Source organism: Lonchura striata, chromosome Z (assembly GCF_046129695.1).
Source record: "Lonchura striata isolate bLonStr1 chromosome Z, bLonStr1.mat, whole genome shotgun sequence".
In the NCBI taxonomy this organism is placed as follows: Eukaryota; Metazoa; Chordata; class Aves; order Passeriformes; family Estrildidae; genus Lonchura; species Lonchura striata.
In genome coordinates this window covers 37,463,255-37,476,086 of record NC_134642.1, presented here as the reverse complement: position 1 = coordinate 37,476,086, position 12,832 = coordinate 37,463,255, and the positions used below count along the sequence as shown (strand labels likewise).

The following is a 12,832-nucleotide window of genomic DNA, read 5'->3' as shown; positions in this document are numbered from 1 at the left end:
ACAGTCTATTGGACTTGTTTATTTTGCTTGCAGCTGGTACATGGTAGGGGATATGGTATATTCAATGCCTTGTTTTTAGCCTAGGTGTTGCTAAGGCTGTGAAATGAGTCCTGTTGTCTGATTTAATTTTTTAGGGGTACTATGCCTTTAAAAGATTTGTTTCTTAAGGCTTAGAATGGTGTTACGGGCAGTAGTATGAGGCACAGGGTAGGTCTCCAGCCATCCTGTGCTGGCTTTTATTATTGTGAGCACGTAGGGCTTACCTTGGCATGTCTGGGCAGTGTGATGCAGTTAATTTGCCAGGCCTCCCCATACTTATATTTGGACTACTGCCTACCATATTATAGGGGTTTTAACTGCTTGGTTTAATCACAGCACACGTCTTATAGTCATGATTAACTTGAGAATACTCTTTATGGTTAAATTTGCTCCTTGGTCTTGTGCATACTTATAAGTGACATCTTTCCTCTGATGGCTTGGGGCATTATGAGCCTATTTAGCTAGGAACAACTCTCTCTTGTGTTGCTAATTTAAGTCTATATTTAACACTTATATTTTTGCAGCCTGATTTACCTGTTTATTGTTTTGGTGCTCCTAATTAACTTTACTCTTGGGGACGTGGGCATTTACATGGTGGATTTTTATAGGTACTTTCTCTATTTTGGTTGTAATGTCTTTCTACTCTTTAGTAGCCTAAATTGGTTTTCTTTTACACTGTTAATTGCTTTTTTTAAAATTCTCTAACTATTCCCACAGAGCATTGGCTATTATCTATGAATTAGTGTAGATGTAGAGTTTTGGCTACTCCCTTTTAGCAGTGTTTAGGTCTAGTTGAATGGCTTTGAGTTTAGTGAGTTGGCTTGATCTACCTTTTCCTTTAGTAGATTTTGTGACTTCTTGTGTTCAATCCTCTACAGCTGCTTTTTAATATTGTTTCATCCCTACAATGCAACAAGTACTGTTAGTAAAAAGAGTGTAACATATTTCTTCTGCTGGCAGCTGGTTGTATAGTGGAGCTTCCTTAGCTTATGTCATTTCTTGTTTCTCTTCATTAAAGTTTTCACTTTTAGGCCGACTTGTAATTATCTCTAAAATCCCAGGGTGATTTAGATTTCTAATATGGGCGCGCTGTACAATGAGAATAATCTACTTGTTTGGTGTGGCATTGGCAGCATGGTGGGTAGAGGAAACTTGTGTTTTGAACATCTACTTTAGCACTGGTAGTCAGGGAGCCAGGAGTTGTGCTTTAGTGCCGATGACTTTTGAGGTGGCTTGGACTCTTCTGTAGGCTGCTAAAATGTTTTGCTTTGTTGGAGTGCTGGCTTTAGACCCTCTGTAGCTTCTACTTTAAAATCTTAGTGGTTGACTTTGAATCTCACTAAGCACTTTCTGCTATAGGCTCTAGGGCAGACCATGGCTTCTGGCTGTAGCATAGAGCATGTTCTTTATATCTGGTCTTGTCTTGACTTGGACTAAGGGCTATTGCATGAGTGATTTTTTGCTTGATCTGGGTGAAGGCTTGTTGTTTAGGGCTCCACTGGAAAACTGAAGTTCTTCTTGCAGGTGACCAGGTAGAGAGGGCTTACAATCTGGTTGTACTTGGGAATATGCATTCTCAAAAAACTTAAGGCACTTAAGAAAGCTTGTGCTTCTTTTTTGTTCTTTGGTGGAGATATTGCTGTGATCTTGTTGATGACAGTAGTGGGAACTTGGCACCATCTATCATCTGTCTTGCTACTTTACTCTCAGGAGTTGGATCTCTTGAGCAGGTCCCCTAACTTTGCTTTTTTTGATGGCAAAACTGGCTTTTAGGAGAATTTGAATGGTTTTTTTCTCATTTTTCAAACATTTCTGCTGCTATGTTCTCCTACACAATGATGTCATCAAAGTATAACAGGTGTTCTGGAGCTTTACCCTTTTGTAGTGTAGCTTGGATTAGTCCATGGCAGGGGTAGGTAGGACTGTGTTTTCAACCCTGGGGCAGTCAGTTCTAGGTATACTGCATTCCCTTTTATATGAAGGAAGACTGAGGCCTGCATTCTGTTGTTGAATGAAGGGAGAAAATCATGTTAGCAATGTTAATAGTGGCGTACCACTTCGCTGCCTTGTTCTTTAGCTTGTACTGGAGCTCTAACGTCTCTGCCATAGTAATACCCACTGGTGGAGTCAATTTAAGGCACAATAGTCCGCAGTCAGTCTCCGTTCTCCTTCAGATTTGTGTATAGGTCAAATGGGCTGTTGAAAGGTGAGTGAGTTTTGCTGATCACTCTTTGGCTCTTTAGCTTATGGATTATTTTATGGATGGGAATCACAAAGTTGTTCTAGACTGTTGGTGGTGCACTGTCAAAGTGGCAGTTGGTACTCATTACTCTTCCCCTTCAGAAGTCTTACTGCAGATGGGTTTTCTGATAGTCTAGGTAGGGTGTTCAATTGTTTGATGCTCTCTGTCTTTATAGCTGCTGTCTTAAATGGCCACCTAAGTCCCCTTGGTTTTTTGAAACACTCACTTTGGAAGAAATCTATGTCTAAAATGCATGGGGCTTTTGGGCTAGTCACAATAGGGTGTTTCTTCCACTCATTTCTAGTCAGACTTACATGAGCTTCTACTAAAGTCTTGCGATGCCCCCTGTCAGCAATAGAAATAGATTTTGCCCTCACCTGTCTCGATAGGATTCATGTGCACTGTGCACCAGTATTGACAAAGGCTTCGTATTTTTGTGGTTTTCATGTGGTAGGCCAACAAATTCACAGCCTAAAAAATAAGGTTTTCCCTAGCCTCTACCTGGCAAGAGGCAGGGCCCCTCTAAGCTTGGTTATCCTTTTTTCCTTGGGTGAATGTCTTGGAGGTTTTTTTAAGGGGATTGGAAATGTCATTATCATAATATCTGGTAGTTTGTCTACAGGCTACCGCAGCTGTTTCTTTCTTGGTGGAACTTCTCTGAGTCTTGCTGGCTTTTAATTTAAGTGCCCATTCTGCCAGAGCAGTAGTAGATTTTCCATCCCATCTCCTCATGTTTTCTCCATAATCACTCAGGAAAAACCACAGCTCATCTGGTGGGGTGTACCTACCTTCTTCCTGATCTGGTGAATGTCTGTGTTTGATATTAGAACTTCTGATCTATATTGCCATTTTTTGGAGAAAGCCCTTTCATTTCTTCTCTAATCTCTTCTCTGAGTTTGTTAAGATTCTCCTCTATCTTACCTTCTAATTTCTGCAGACATGTTTCCACCGCTGCAATTCTGGCATGTGATGGGACATGCACAGCATCTGCATATGCTCAGAGTTTCTTTGCCATATCAAATACGATCTCGCCCCTGTCATCCTACTTCATTATTGCTAAAGCAGGAGTGTATTTTTGTAGCCTAAGTTGTGTAAATTTTTGCCACATCACGGATGTACATGGTACCAAGTCTGGATTTATAGTGTTTAGGTCACCTGAGAAGACCATTTCTGTCACTGCCATTTCTCTCAAGCATTGAAGCATTGTACCTTGGTCTTCCACTGGGTTTGCTGCATATAGGGATCGTTTGCACACTGATATCTTTGTGCCAGACTTCCCAGGACCTTTGCCCAGAGTATGTGAGGGTTAGCCCTCCTCATCGTTCCTTGGTTGATCATGGGACTGTATGACAGGGATCCCAAATGCCTCACTTCAGTGCCGTCCAGAATTGCAATCTTGCCTGCAGCATCCCAAAGACTGACTAACCAACTAATTATAGAATTTTCATCTGGTGGTTGATTGTAATCTTTTCTTAGGCTGTGAAGATACTTCAGGAAAAAGGACTTAATAGTGACTTTTGATTTTGTGTCAGTTGCTTTGACTCCGACTTCTGTGTCAGTAATTGGCATTGAGGGTCCTTCTCCCAGATCATAATCATCGATCACTGGCCAATTGGTTTTGCTTGTTTGCTTCTTTCCCGCAGCGACTGCCAGTGGCTTAGGCTCATTGTCTGGTTTAGCTGCAGGCTTAGTCTCACTGGTTTAGGTACAACCTGAGTAACTGGGGTGTTGGCTGCAGCCTGAGTGACTGGGGTAGCTGCTGATTTATCATCCTGCCACCCTGCCTCTGTCTGCTGCCCTGCACTATCTAGTACCATGCGATAAGCATATGGCAGGACCCAGCTTACTGCAATGTAATTTTTTTCCTTAGAGTCATCATGGCAGTTCTCTTCCCCACCTTGTCTGGGTTCTGAATTTGTTAATGTGAAAATTCTTTGGCTAGGGGACCAGAAAAGACCTTCAGGATTGGACCTATTCTATTTGCTACACCACTCAGAATTTTCTATACCTGGGTCTGCTTCCGGGTTAGGGGGTCTCATTAACTCCTCTGCACACCTCAGCCCCCATTCTAGAGAAGGTATAGACTATATACAGAGGAAGCTTACTAGATTAGATACCAGGAAGTTGGTCCCTTTAACATTCTGGGGAAACATTCTGAAACATTCTGAAAAAAGTGAGTTAATAGATTCAAAGAAGAAAGAAAGGGAAGGCTGAAAAGCCTCATCCCCTGCTCTTCTTCTAAGAAATTGAGTGCAATTACCAATGAACTCCCAAAACATGCTTCTGGAACTAGAACACAGGGTAGGACAAAGAAACCATAAACCATACTTACATTAAATAGTCTCTAGTACCTTATTAAACTCCCTATAAATTATTATTATTGAGCCCAGCACAATACCTATTCTAATCTGTGCCCCTCAACTGTAAAAACTAAGTGTTGGGGACAATACTGGAGCTATTTCCAGATAGGAAAATAAGCCTAGGGACTAGAAAGACATTTAAACATTAAAAAGCCTGGGGGCCAGAAACATGTAAAGGCCTCCACCCAGAGAGACATCATGAATTCAAGAAACATGGCTACTGATTGCTTTATCCTGATATGGTGTATGTACAACAAAAATGCAGTCAGTACAGAGTTTCTCACATTGGGCACCAAAAAATGTATTTGTCCTGGTTTAGGGCAAATGTGGGAGAAAACCTCTAAAGGGGTTCCTTTAAAAAGCAGGTTCAAGGGTACTCCTGCCCAACTAGTTTGGGAAAATATTTCTTTGGAGAAAAATGGAAAAAACCTGTTTATTTAACATGCAAGGCATTCAGCAGCACAAAAAAGGAACAATATTAAACTGCCGCGCTCCCGCCCCGGTTCCCGTTGTCTCCGCCCCGGCTAGCTCTCATCCTGGGGCGAGGGCGGGCGATGGAGGCACCCTCCGCCGCTACCAGCTGGGGTTTGGAGAGTGCCTTTGTGGGTTCCGGGCAGCGCTAGCAAGCCTCGCGGTGGTAAATGAAGAGCGGATCCTGCTGGGGGCTAAGTCCGAGTTTATTGTAGCCCAACGGGGCCAAATATCCTAGAACGGTGCCAGCCAACAGGAACAAGCACAAGGTGCTTGCACTGGCTTATAAACTGTAAGGGAGGGGTATCCAACGACCAATGGGGATAGGGATAGGGGGTGGCTCCGGGATGGGGGGATATGGTGGGGTCCAATGGGGGAAGGATATGGGGGGAGCCCCAGGTCCTCGCCCAATCACCCGGTGCCCTGAGTAGAAGCTTCTGGATGGATGGGAAGGGGCACCGAGTGATAGACAAGGCACCCGGGGGGGGTAAAATGCCTCTTTCAGGGTGATGGATAGATGCTGGGAAGGCGGGAAGGGCAGACAAGGCGGGAAAACTGGGGATAAACCAAGTTGCACACGGGGGTACAAAGGAATAAACCAATACATAATACAGGGATAATAAAACATATACATAACGCAACTCCACATTAAACAATAAAACCTCTCACTGCTCTGAAGAGATGACAAACTCGGGAAGTCTCCTTCATGGGCTATAGCTTGGCTTACTCAGTCTCTTACCAGTCCCAGTGGTGCTGGAATGTTGTGTTGTAGGCCCTAGTGGGCCACAGATGTGAGTTCATGGTGCCGTTCTGGGTTTTCCGTCTAGAGTAGGTTCAAACAGTTCCAAGAAAAAGAAAAGCCATAGTCTAGGGAACTTCTCTGCATCAGCTAGCTAAAAACTAACTAAAGGCAAAGGAGAGCTCTGTCCCACCATCTGTCTGTGCTGCAGGCAATGCAGTCCAGGAGAAGGATGCAGGGGAGCAAGTGCAGTTTCCGTGCTTCTTCTCTCCCCCTCTTTGCTCTCAAAACCCCTCTTAATGGTGCAAAACATATTTCTGGGCTAAACAGATGAATGGGGATACAAGCATCATGAAGTCACCCCATCATATGTATTATCATATGGTATATGTATATCATGCTGATATGGTTACATTATGTCAGCTTTCTGTACAGGAATGTTATTTGTTTGGCTGAAATATTGTACCTAGCTATGTTGAGAGTGGCAGTGAGAGGTGAGGGGGCAGTGGGCATGCTGGGAGCTCCTTCCAGCATAAAAAATCCCTGGGATTTTGTGTTCACTTGCCTCATGTGAGGCAACCAGCATCCATTTAAACAAATTTTATAGAAGTTGAGGAGTCCCTGTCTGTTACTCCAGACACTGAAATGTACTCTACATTGAGGTATCAAAATACCTAACTTTTTTTAGCTCAGCATAGGACTTTAATTCCTGTTCAGGGCCAGTATTAGTGTGCTATAGTATTAGTACATGGAATGCAGCATTTGCCACCTACTAGGGAGGTAGTAATGGCTTAATTCCTGTGGGTTTATCACTGTCTCTGCTGGAGAAAATAGAGGAGAAAAGAGGGTGACAGGGAAGGTTTCTGAAACTAGTTTTGCATGTGTGATTATTGCAGTAATTGAAATTGATGGATAGCAACTGTAGGATTAACAAAAATCTTCCAACAATTTAATATTGGGGACTTTAGTCTGTCTAAAATATTTGTACTATTAATGAGCTTCTACATAGATCACTTGCTGTGGTTTCCCTAGACTTCGTGTGTTCATGAGTTATGGCACTTTTTCAGCTGTAAGTTATTAAATTCTGTCACTAAAATAACTGCAAATTCATTTACATTTTTGTGTTTCTGTGTCACTTTGTCATGTAGTTGTTAGGATATTCTTTATTCCTGTATCGAAGAGAGGCAAAAAAAAGATTCCTTTAAATTCCTGTTTCTAACAATGTGACTCAGAGAACACATTTTTATGTCATGATGTAAAATGGACATTACACATGGATTCAGTAATTTCTAATTTTTTTAACAGTTGTGGGTAGATGATCTTAATGTCAATAACTTTTATAATGTCATTAAAGTTCATCATCTCATTGTATGTAATAAATTCTCAAATGAGATACTTCATTGATTGAAAAGTAAAGTGTGTAAAGTAATGCTGCTATCTTTTTTTTTAATAGGGATGATGATGTCACAGTTTAATATTTCTCAGAATTCCATGCGTGGTAGTCCTGCATCTTCCAATTATCAACAAACCACTATCTCACATAGCCCTTCCAGGTAATCCTTTCTTTTAAGTGGGGTGGGAGTTGTCCTACACTGACAGCCAATTCTTGTTGCAAATATGTAAGTGGAAGATGGTCAGTGTCATGACAAATTTGGCATTTGTCTGATAGCAGGGTAAGTTTCTTCATATGCAAAGAAACATCTTTCTGTCAGTGAACTAATCCCTGTACTTTAAGGATTCATCTTGAATTTTCCTCTCTCTCACTCCATCCCATAATTTGGTCAAACTTTCTTTCCTGCCTAAGGACTCCCTCTGCCGCCTGTCTTCTACCCATGTCAGAGGCTGAGACTGGTGGAAAGAAGAATAGAACAGAATAGGCTGGTGTGTTCCAGCTTGTCCCAGTATGGTTTAGCAGAACGGTGGGAAAGAAGATTTGTAAAAGCATGAAGTACTACTGTAACAGTTCTGCAAAAAGCTTCTTGCAGAAAGATAGGCCTGGTAGTTTGGCCAATCTTCCAGCAGAATCCTCATCAGATTTCTGGGTTTTTAAGTTTTTGAGTGTTTGCAAGTAGCATTTGCCTATAATTTATGCTTTTATTAATATACTAAAATACTCTGGTTGAGAGGAGAGAGTTCTGCCTGCAGTTTCAACCCAGGTACTGTGCTTTAACAGGTCCTATCTTCAGTTATTAGATATCATTATTAAAATAAACTGATTTCAGCCTTCACTTCAAGTTACTGTAACTGGCAAATGAAATGTTCTATATCTCACAACAAACAACACACTTTAAAACTTGTAAATCTAAAAGGTTGTTTGCATTGTGAATATTACAATTAATAGTACAAAATTCTCTCGAAATCCTTGCAAAATCCTTATGTTAAGTACTTTGCTGTTTCTGTGGAGGCTTACCTTCATGGAGTTCCTGTTTAGAACTTGGGATTGTGATAGCTTGTAATGTAGTTACTGATGTATTTATTTGGTTATTTTAATTTTGAGAAACTCATATAAGAATGTAAGTAATAATGTGCATGTATTGTCACAAGTCAATGCTATTTTTATGGCTTCTTATCTCTAGAACAAGTCTAAGATAAAGCCAGTGAAATAGGAAGTTGTATTCATTGGGCTTGTGTCACGTCATACCTAGCTGCCTATAACATTCCTCTATCTTGACAGTGTAGTTCTGTTAGAATGAGTTATTTGGAACCTTGCTGAAAAGTAAAGAAAGAGTAAATGGCTCCTTGTTAATCCTAGTGACCAAGTTGATTGCTGTCACTTTGATTCAAACTTCTGAGATTAACTTTAGGAAATTGCAGATCTAATTTCCATACATATTTGTGTCATTGTTTCCCTTCCCTAGGTGGAGGTCTTATGAATGCTTTTTATTATCTTCTGACTCTTCAGTAACATGTGCAGTTAGGAACGTATAGACAGCTTAAAATACTGCTTTTGAAGGAAGTTCTCAATTGTGTTGGGGGCTTTTTTTATCTTAAATGGATTTTCATGTTTTGAAAGTATGATTTTCAAAGAAATAATGAATTTGTCTATATTTGTTATTCCCAATTTTAATAACTTTTTTGCAATTTTGTTTTCTTTTTAGCCGGTTTGTGCCACCACAGACAAGTTCTGGTAACAGATTTTTGGCACAACAGAACAGTCCAGTGCCTAGTCCATATGCTCCTCAAAGCCCTGCAGGATACATGCCATATTCACATCCTCCAAGTTATACAGCTCATCCTCAAATGCAGCAAGGTAAGTCTGTGATGTTTGTTTCATTTTCCTATTTCATGTCAACTTTACTTCCATGTGCACATTTCATGGGTTTCTAATTTATTTGAAGGAGTTGCATACTTAATGCAAATCTTTGAGGCAGGTATATTTAAGCTTTGCTTTTTTTGTCTGGAAAATGTGGTGGTATCTACTTTGTTTAAAAAAAAATTAAACAGAAGAAGAAAAGGTAAAACACATTAATGTTGCAATGTTCCCATTTGTGTCCAATTTGCATTGTTGCCCTGTATATATGACAGTGAAAATAATCTAAGCAACCCAAAAGTTGTATTTGTTGTCTGTGAGCATCACTTACATGTATGACAGAAAGCCCTCATTCCTGCCAATGAAAAGTTAAGTTTTATTAACTTCAGAGATTCTTTAGTTAACTTTAGAGATTCTTTAGCCTTACTGGCCCCTTTTAGTGTCAGATTAATTCTACATTAGCTAGAATTATGCTCAAGGTATGCAGTAACTGTCAAAGACAAGCTTCAGAACAAATGGATTTTTGTTCTTCCCTTGTCTGAAAACAATCCTGAACACGTGATCAGTATTAAGGTATCTAGGGCGCTTTTTTTTTTTTTTTTGGAAGTAGAATTCTACTGTATTCTTTCAAATAATTTTTTCTTAAAGTTTAACATTGTGCTTAGAATATATGTACAGTTGTTTTATATGTAATATGTCCCACAAACACCTTGAAAGTAACTAAGGTAGTGAGTTCAAGTTATACAGAAGTAAACAAAGTTTTCTGGGATCAGTAGGAAAGATACTGAGTATAATTAGAATACATATGGAGAGAAAATTGGCTAATTTGTACATGGAATTAATATTTTAAATCCTTTTGAAAAATCTTAGCTAATGTGTTTTCAATCAAGGTATCTGTAGCAAGTTGGATCCTTGTTCAGATTCCAGACCTCTTGTATCCAATATTTTGATATCCACCATTAGGGTGTTTTCTCTGAATCTTTTCAAGTTTATGGCTGCATGGCTGTATCAATATAGTTAATTTTTTTGTATTCCAGCTTCCGTATCCAGTCCCATTGTCACAGCTGGGATGAGGAATCTCCATGAAAATAAAGTTTCAAGTCAGTTGTCTGGAAATTCAGCTAATCATCATGCTGATAATTCTAGACACAGCTCAAATGAAGACTACCTACAGATGGTGCACAGACTCAGTAGTGATGTATGTTATCTAATCAATTTATTATGATAAAACAGATATTTATTGTGATAAAGGAAGTATGTGTTTTACTGCCTTAGAAGTCAGATACTTTATGATGCTGTTGAGGAATAAAACTACTGAAGATAGATTTCAATTTCAGATGTGTAGATTCATTTGAAAATGGCAGACTATCAAAACATAATACCTCCTCTTTGGCTCTAATTGGAGAAATGCTAGACATAGAAAGTAGTAAATGTTGTAAACTTGCATTTTTATCCATTTGTGCACTTCCTTAATGGTGCATATGTGTTGCCTGTGTTTTATTTGTAATTATAAATTTAAAGCCGATTTTAGAAGCTATGATGCAGAAAACAATATGAAGAATATTGAATAAAGTTTTGCAGCTCTGTATGAATAATAATTATAATGTTGCAGCCTTTTCTGCTTTGGAGAAGACTTTTATGAATGAGTATTTTAAGAATCAAAAAAGTCAAGAACTTAAATTATTTTATTCATTTTAGGATTTTATTGCTTTAAAAAAGTTAATACATTATGTTTCTCTGAAATGCAAAATCAGTAAGTATACCCTCAAAGGCTCACAACACATTAACTCAATTTAAGGACAATTTTTGGTAAACTTGAGAGCATTCCTAGAATATAATTCATCATTTGGTGAAGCTGCAAACTAAGGAAGTGTAAATGCATGTTTCTAAAAATTTGTCAGCTGTGTTAGGTATAACATCTCTACCCAAAATATTGTATGCCTAGTTTGTATGTTTAGTTAATTTAGTAGAAGTTGTCTTTGCCTGTGTGTTTGACAATCATGGTTAAAGATCTTCTCCTGACTTAAAACATATTTGAGAAGAAGGTAAGCTTACTTTTCAATGAGTGTGTTTCTGAGATTTATTACAAGTCAAAGAAAAGTCAGTTTGGGAAAAAAAAATCAGTTCTATAATTTCCATGCAGTAGTGAAATGCGTAACTCAATAGGATATCAGTTCCCTTGCACTTAAAATAGCATCATATACTTTTGATACAGTGCTCATTTTATTGTGCTGGTCTGAATATTAATACAATTGAACTCCTTTGCCCATGAGAATTTCCTCAGAAGGTAACAACTCTTTTTGCAAGCAATATTGAAAAACTAAACAAAACAAAAAAAAAACCCCATCATTAAGACCACAGTGTAAGTGTAGGTTTATTGTGCTGTGAATGGAAAGAAAAAAATCTAATGTAATTGTGTGATAAGTGCCCATAGGTGGTAAAACTGATGAAATCTGATTTCTTATGGATTTGTGTTCTTGGAGTTGTAATCACCTTAGGCCAATAGACTTCAAACTCTTTCCCCTTTAGCAGTGTCATCTACCCTTTCATATGGCACAGTCTAGTCTATGGCTACATGTGTGGAATTTGGCTGTTTGGCCACATCAGAGTGTGATTGTCCATCTACCAAGGAGGCTGCTATCTCCTTGAAATACCAATTTTGTTTTCTATTTCACTACTGAATGCTGTTTTCTTTCATGCAGACATGTAAAAACATAATTAGAATTAAACCTTTTAACATTCTGTTTATTTAGTTTATATTGGTCAAAAGGTTAAAAAGTATTTATCACACAGATAATTCAGATTAAAAAAATAAAGGAAAGAAAAGGCTATATGAAAAAGTTGCTTTTATACAGATACCTCAAGAAGAGCCACATTAGAATGTTATCTACTGAAATAACCAATTTAATTAGGGAACATGAAATAACTTCTTTGGAGACTTCATTCATTTGTATCTCTGTACCTTTTGGAATAATGACATTTTTAGAATTTGTAATTACAGAAATTTACTCCTCATAGATACAGATTTTGATAGCTTCTTTTTTTTTCCATCTCCCAAACATTCTTATAAATGCTGTACAAAAAGCAGTAGTTGAGGTGGGAAATACCATTCTATAATTGAAGTTTAGTTAGGGCACTGCATGAATGAGTAGTTGTGACCAGCAGAGGGCTCCACAAAAGCATTGGAAAAAACCAAAACCCATGTAAAACTCTGGAGATTGGAATAGTGTGTTTCACGTTTTTTGTAAGGATAGTGTGGGGGTAAAAAATGCACATTTACATTGCTAAAAATAGAGTATGGATATAATTACATTGCAATTATATTATTATATTATGAAAAGGTTTGTCAGAAATTATTAATTGCTTTGGAGCAGGTTGGGGAAGTGCTTTATATTGCTATTGAGTTGTTTCCTGTTTAACTCTTACAGCTAAAATCACTCTAGCTGTGTTTTACATGAGACTAACCCAGCTGCTGTAATGGGACTGCTAGAAATTCTGTTCAGTCCTGGCTTCTATATGCTGAGGATACAAATACAATGTGTTACTTTGTTGACCTATAAAAGTGAGGTAGCATTCTAGATAGTCTTTTAAGAGTACATTATGGAAAAAACAGTTTTAAAAACCATTTTGTTTCAAATGGTGATGTATAAAAGTCATGCATCTTTACTATGAGTACTCTTTACTATGAGTACTTGCAACAAAAATGGAATCTTAGTGTAAAGTCAAAAGTG

General features: G+C 38.5%; 1 protein-coding gene across 4 annotated transcripts in view; it reads left to right on the top strand.

The window, feature by feature from the left end:
• Nucleotides 1-12,832, top strand: part of NIPBL (NIPBL cohesin loading factor) — a 148,735-nt gene that overhangs the window by 56,345 nt on the left and 79,558 nt on the right. For all 4 annotated transcript variants that reach the window (XM_077790267.1, XM_021551742.3, XM_021551725.3 and 1 more), the window contains exons 5-7: nt 7,305-7,404; nt 8,950-9,101; nt 10,139-10,299. In XM_077790267.1, coding sequence (XP_077646393.1) covers nt 7,305-7,404; nt 8,950-9,101; nt 10,139-10,299 — 413 coding nt within the window. The remainder of the gene's footprint in view (nt 1-7,304; nt 7,405-8,949; nt 9,102-10,138; nt 10,300-12,832) is intronic.